This window comes from Alnus glutinosa, chromosome 11 (genome assembly GCF_958979055.1).
Source record: "Alnus glutinosa chromosome 11, dhAlnGlut1.1, whole genome shotgun sequence".
Classification (NCBI taxonomy): Eukaryota; Viridiplantae; Streptophyta; class Magnoliopsida; order Fagales; family Betulaceae; genus Alnus; species Alnus glutinosa.
In genome coordinates, this window is record NC_084896.1 from 2,951,043 (window position 1) to 2,958,206 (window position 7,164).

The window sequence follows — 7,164 nt, forward strand, 5'->3', positions numbered from 1 at the left end:
TTTAAAAGTTTTAACTAAAAAAAAAATTACTTCACTCATCATCAACAAGTATCAACAAACAAGGACATATTTGGACTAAAAAGAAAAGAGACGAAAAGAAGTAGACAGAAATGCTTATATCAAAAAATAGAACAAAGAGGGGAAAGTCAACATCTATTTCACATCAAAGTAGGTAACAATGGGCGACCTTCTATCTGCAAGAACACAAGATCCACCTTGGAGGCTGGAGCAAAAAGATACACACGTACAAAATCCTTTGGCGAGGAAGCCAACAGAACAGGAAAGCTCAAAACACTTCAGCTACCTTGCTTGCAAGAACACGTTCCCTTCTTTCAACGTATCCAAATGGAAACCAACCGGCTCTCCCTTTGCATTCACCCTCAGCCCACCCATTGTTTGTCACCTGTCAAGAGCGCAGAACATGATAATTATGTTTGGACTGGATCTAGCACACATTCAACACTAGCAATCAGACAAGAAAAGGGCTTTAGGATGAGACCACAGGGCATAATCTTTTTGTATGAAATTGAAAATGCAATCTCCAAACATGATATGGGGCAGACTTAAACCCAACACAAAATAAGCAGGCCAGTCAAGGTAACGTTTCCTCTAACCACCAAAAAAAACTTATCCAAATACTGTGATTAACAAACTATATTCTAATTTATTGTTGTTCAAAACAAAATTAGCACTAATCCTTTCAAAAAACAATGTTAGACTTAAATGATTTCAATAAATATATTCATTTATGACCAGGTTAGTGGGCTGGTCCAAACCCAGATGGGTTGCACTCAGGTTTGCATTCACCAACTCAGTTCTAATCAGAATCAATTTTATTTTAGATCATAAAGATGTTTAAGCAAGTTGTAAACCTTTCGGACAACAATATAGTCACCAACTGACAGATTTAGCTCCACATCAGATTCAGCTTGATACGGATGCACGACCTGCAAGATAATGACATATCAACACACAACAAAAGGACAAATTAAGCAAGTAACTATCCGTGTTATTAAACTAAGTCTGCCCAGTGCCCCAGTGGCTAGGCCAACATGATTCTTTAATAAGATCAGATGTGGTCAAAATCCAGTCAAACCCATTTGAACCATCCAGGTTTTTGACTAACCCAAATGCCCATGAATTGAACACTAGCTTACTTGGTAACCAAACCAATATCCATCGAGCGATGGTAACACCCGTGTATTCATTTAGCATCTTCTATACTTAACTAAGCATTAATCATATTTCCAAAACTATATGTAGCAAGAAATAAATAATTATATAAACATATGCTCAATCAATATCAATATCAATTTCTGGGAACTTTTCAAATAAAACTTTTGGATTTTACTTAGAAAAGGAACTTATATCTAGAAATTAGTATATTTAAAAAAAAATATCTAGATATTACCATATTAAATGCAAACAAATCATAAAATACATATACATACACAATTGTAAACATATATCATGAATCAAATATACATATTTTTCGCCACACAATATTCCTTTGATATTTTATTTTGATTATTTTTTAAATGTAATACATACAAAAGCTGAAAAATAAATGTTATTCAACTTTCTCATCACTCTTAACATATCTTATATTAAAAATTAAACGAAAATAATATTTCGTCAATGTGGCCCAACCAATGACCAACTCGTTGAACTAGTGAACCAACAAGCCAATCACTTTATCAGATCAATGTCTGGGCTGCGTTTAATAACTATGGTGACCATTCATAAGTCAAAGTCATGGGTAAGAACAAGATATACAAAATCACTAACCTCCCCTAAAAAGTAGCCCATGGAGTCTGTTGATCCATTATTTGTTTCAGAAGCATATATGCCATTAACTTCTTCATATGATGGAGGTGGAGGCATGGTGTTATCCATACTAGGACTAGGGGGAGCTTCAATCCGTTGTCGTTCGGAAACCATCTATCAATAACAAAAATTGACAGTAAAAAATTTTAAATTGATACAGAAAACAACTGAAACCATTTTACCATAAATTCAACTCTAGTAGTAAAAAGCATAATGGTTAAGGACATGGTGACATGATTGCATACCTCGCCTTCAAGCTGATCAAGTATCTGAAGGACTCTCTGATGATAAGTACGTTCAGCTTCGACCTTCACAATGCAGGAGGGAAAAAAAAAAAGAGGCAGGCAAAATTTCAAATCTGATTTCCTGAAATATATAGTGCAAAATTATACCGATTGAACCTATGATAGAATATGGATGGGAAGTTGCACTACCATAGTAATAAGTCGCTGGAGAGTTAGCCTCTGTTGTTGAGCTTCAACAGCAGCCATTGCTGCAGCCGCCTCCTTCCCTAATATTGCCATGTTTGACTTCAGATCTTGCAGCTTTGCTTCAGCAGCCTCCAGTTTCGAAATATTCTCAATATTGCCTACTGTTTCCCTCACTTTTGCTTGGCGTTTTGAAACTTCAATAGCCTGTCTAAGTTCAACACAAAGTGTAATTACAAACGTGTAAGAGGAATATTAACTGTTCCTGTACATTTAACAAGTCAATAACTCAAAAATTTCTAATAACCAAAACCGAAAACCCTAGCAAGAAGCCAAATTTATGAATACCTGAGCTTCAGCTTCTTGTCGCATTCTATCATAACGTTGAGCAAGATGTCGAGCGTCCTCCAATGGAGCTCCCATTACCATTGCTCTTAATGGCTCTGCAACCTAAAAATCGAAGCATTTAACATGATACCAAGCATATTAAAATGCAAATTATAGGGAGAAAGGCGAGGAACATAATGAATCAGAAATTATAAGAATTGTATCTCAAGTAATCAGAACCTAATATTGGTGTTTCAACAATTTTCAAGAATCTCAGAAAAGGATAATATAACTCCAATGAAGTACCAAGAAAATTATTTATATGGGACAATTAATTAATAGAGGACCATGGACTGAACAAATTCGCTTGATTCTTGAAAGACCTTTTTCAAGACACTGCCTTTTTTTTATTTAATTTCTTTGACCGGTAGACTAAATCTAGATTATATCTTGCCTGTATTTTTTAGCCCTTTTTTTTCTCTTTTCATTTCTCCCCTTTAGGGATCCTCTTGTAGGCTTCCCATGTTCATAGGCTGCATCCAGTTGTACTTTTCAAGAAATAATTCAGCGTTAACCCAGCAAAATGCTGGAGCAGTTGGTAATATGCAACTAATAATTGGATCACTACTTGTTCATCCAAAAGCATGACTTACTCCATTTCATCCCAAGCCTCTATATGCAAATTGAGAGTTTACACTCGCAAATATCCTCGAACTAGCAGCTGTATAAACCCATATGTAAAGGAAAGGAAAACTGTAGTAATTACTAAAAAGGAAGAATCACATCAGATGAAAAAAATTGTGAATCTAGGAATTACTGTAAAACCCTGTTGATATTTCAATCTGGGTCAAACTACTCCCTATTCGTTGTTAAGTTAGCAGGGGAACCATCTTTGTGGGTATGAGGCCAGGCTGAGGCTCACTTTAAATGGAGCAGCACAACCCAATCTAGAGAGGTAGTATATCATCCATGCTACTCAATCTTATTAAATGTAATAGCTCATGTAATGAACTTCAGCCATGGATTTGTGAAGGGTGGAACAGATATCATGCTCATGCAACCTAAACTCAGAAATTTCATATTTTGGTGCATTAAAATCTTGGCCAAACCTGTGTACCAAGAGCTTTCAACAGATTTCCCCTCTCCTTCTCCATATGAGCACGAGCACGCCCATAATTTAACGCGGCTCTTGATAAAGTACTGCCACTAGTACATGTATGTTCTGCACCATATTTCCTGCTATCCTCTGACAACTTTGTTCCTATTTGTACAAGATATAGTAGACAGAATAACCACGATCAGTCCTTGTAATTTATATATAAAGAAAAATGGTATTAAAGCTTCAACAACTCACCAATTTCTACTTGTTTGGAACCAGTGACAATATATCCTTCTACACCACGAACAATATCCCTTTGATAATGCTGAAAAATGAATGGCGAATTGTAATTGTGGAAGAAAACAAATGAGATGTTTTTACAATAAAATGTCAAACTGAAGAAAACAAGAAATTAGAGATGGGCCAGTCGGCCAGAGGTGGACAAGACATACCTTGCCAGCACGTGTTGATATGTAAAGCTTCTCAAGTTTCTGATGCTGATGGAGCTCTGCCTCATCAGTGACTAAGTTATCAGAACCACCATATCCCCCAGCACCAAACTGTTTGAGGACAGCCTTTAAAAGAGGAAAAATAAAAAAATCAACGTAATTAACACACTTGTTATCATCATACTTAAAAAAAAAAAAAAAAATTACAATAAAACAAAATGAAATTATAAAACCGAAGGTTAAATCAAGAGCACTCTCTAATTAAGGCATGCAAACATTTTTTCATCAAAAATTATATGAAGCTGTAAGAGAAACAAAGAACAAAGCAAGTGGATCATCAAATCAATGTCAAAGTAAGCACCCAGGCCTACTTTTTTCCTTGATTAATAAGTTATGCACACACTCAATAAATCTTGAACCCACAACCTCAGCCTCCACCCCATTCTTATGGGGACTGGAGCGGAGATGTGAGCCTACTTAATAAATCTAAAAGAAAAGAAGGCTACAAGCAGTGAATGAAGGCAGTAAAAGCAGGACTAAATTATCTTAAAAGACTGAAACACACATATGATCAACCATGAAACACGTAACGACCTCTCATACAATGCAAACTACTTTTCTTGGATGTCTATTTCCACTTTCAAGGGTGTGCTTGGATGTCTCATGGAAATTGAATTGCCCCATTGTGTTTTGTATATGACCTTACGTACAAGCCCATCATAGTAAATGAGGCTTGCTATGGGTAATGACAGCCATCAACAGATACAGCAAACAAATTTTAGTGTCTAATAATCATTATTTGCAGCAATAGCACCAGTTTTCCTCTATGGCCTAATTCCGTAGAATAGAGCTGTTCCTTCCATTGCTATGCAAAATACAATGGCCTCATTCGCCTCCCACAAAAAATGACCAAATGCACACTAGGTTTATCATCCAAGACGAGCAACTAACCCTATGCCATAGCTTACAACAACATCTAAACTTAAAGATTATAACTATTTTATTTAGACAATGTTTCTTCCTCAACCATTATATTTGCAATAAACCCATTTTTTTACTAACGAAATCAAACTCCCACATATGCAACGGTTCCGTATCTGGTCACCAACGTCTGATTAGAGCTGAAAGAAACAAATTTCCCACCACCTTATCATTTCCCCATAAAGTTTACTTGTTAAGCATCAATCAGCAGCAATGGTGTCTTATTCGATAACATAAAGTAACAAATTTTGTGGCATTCTCTTCCCCTTTCCGAATTCAAAATCATAACTTGATAGATCTAAAACTCGCTGTTACATAACAATAATAGCCTAATCAAATATCAACAGGGCTAAAGTACGTATTACCATATTCCAACGAGTCCAAAATACGTAAATACTTTCACTAAAACGATGTCTAATTAAACCCAGAAAACCCCAAAACGCATAAAAAAAATTAGAATTGGAAGGAAACCCAAATGAAGGATTAAGAAAAATGTTCTATCTTCAGCATCAAAATGGATCTAATCGTAATGACCCGAGAGGTGAAAATGGTAGGGGATCTGATCAAAAGTTTTCTAAATGAAATAGGGTTTGAGAGAGAGAGAGAGAACCTGCTGTTGCCTAGCGACCTGTTCTCGGAGCTTGGTGGCTTGCTTTCTAATAGCCTCCATTCCCGAGCGAACGGATTCGAAGCCCTGCACAAACCAGAGTTTCGGTCTCCGACAAACAATCAGCCACGGAGTTTTTTAGGACCAAAACAGAGAGAGAGAGAGAGAGAGGCTTTCAAATGTGTGTTTGGGGGAGTCAGTTCGAACTTTTGGTCCCTCCGTGCAGACACGGTCGAAATTGAAAAAAATGGGTTTATTACTCAGAGAGAGAGAGAGAGAAAGAGAGAGAGAGAGAGAGGGGAAAAAAAAAGTTTATTGGAATTTTGTGAGCTGTAATTATATAAAATGAGAAATGAGTGAGTTTACATATTTGTTTATGGTTTTGTTTCCTACAATTAATAGATTAACCTTCAAAAAAAAGAAAAAAAAAAGTTAAAGTGTAGAGATAAGTAACAAGATATCCTTTTTAAATTATTTTCAGTTTAAAGATGAAAGTTAAAATCCCATAATATATTAATTTAACAATTTCATTTGACTTATATTTGAAAGAAAATGAGAGAGAGATTATGTCAACTATTGCCTAAATAACATAAGCATCACAGAATTTGTAAATTTTCACATTCTATGGTGTCTAAAGCTAGTCATCCAAAGTTGGTGGGTGGAAAATTTAAATTAACATTTATTTTTCTCTGTTCTCTCTCCTGACTAAACCTCTGAACCAAAAGCTATGGGAGTTCCCTCCCCGTTCTCTTCCTTTTTTCCTTCTTCTTCCCCCCTCACTTCCCATGCTTCCGCCTCTACTGAGGCCCTTATCCTGCTGGAGCTAGCTCTAGCCTTTATCTTGCTGAAACTTGCTCTAGCTTTTGCATTGTTGGAGCTTGCCCCAGCCTTATCCTTTATTATCTGCCTCTCAACACAGATCTCCTGGATCTCCTTCACTGTCTACCGTGCTACCCATAGTGTACATAGCTGAATTTTCTGTGGATTAAAGGGCGACGTTTTTAAACTTAGATCTACTATACTCTACCAGATCACGTCCTACACGCTCCTTCTCACCATGACAGTCGTCATCCTCTGGTCTTGCCGACACCATCCGCTTCGCCTCCGGTCCATTCCTCACTAAAGCGTGGCTTGCACACGCCAGTAACGGTTCCACGTCTGTCGGCGGGTGCTAGCCCTGCTTCTCCTCTCAGCCTTCATCCACCTTCGTCGTCGGTGGTTTCCGGTCGACTTTGACGTTTCCAGCCTTGGAGAGCCCTTCCTGTGTTGGTGCGTGGACTACACGCGCCATCACAGTTGGCTCCCGTCTCTTACGATCCACTGTGTTGTGGTTTTTTGTTATTTTTTGTGTTTTTGTTGCTTTCTGTTGATTTCCCACACTATTATGGGTGTTTTTTTTGTTTTTATTTCGTGTTCTGGGTTATAGCATCGTTGGCAGATTTCCTA

The 7,164-nt window shown here is 37.1% G+C and overlaps 1 protein-coding gene across 2 annotated transcripts; it reads right to left on the minus strand.

The window, feature by feature from the left end:
* Nucleotides 1-101: 101 nt before the first annotated feature.
* LOC133882790 (SH3 domain-containing protein 2-like) lies at nucleotides 102-5,972 on the minus strand. Of its 2 annotated transcripts, none has more exons than XM_062322012.1 (10): nucleotides 5,722-5,972; nucleotides 4,134-4,241; nucleotides 3,937-4,006; nucleotides 3,692-3,843; nucleotides 2,604-2,705; nucleotides 2,262-2,462; nucleotides 2,073-2,135; nucleotides 1,789-1,941; nucleotides 873-947; nucleotides 102-403 (listed from the first exon to the last, which is right to left on the minus strand). In XM_062322012.1, exons 1-10 carry the CDS (start codon nucleotides 5,779-5,781, stop codon nucleotides 287-289), a joined length of 1,101 nt encoding a protein of 366 aa, XP_062177996.1. In that variant the 5' UTR covers nucleotides 5,782-5,972; the 3' UTR covers nucleotides 102-286. The 2 variants fall into 2 exon arrangements, with proteins under 2 accessions (XP_062177996.1, XP_062177995.1); XM_062322011.1 differs by having other exon boundaries at nucleotides 4,134-4,256; nucleotides 5,722-5,971.
* Between the last annotated feature and the right edge of the window lie 1,192 nt (nucleotides 5,973-7,164).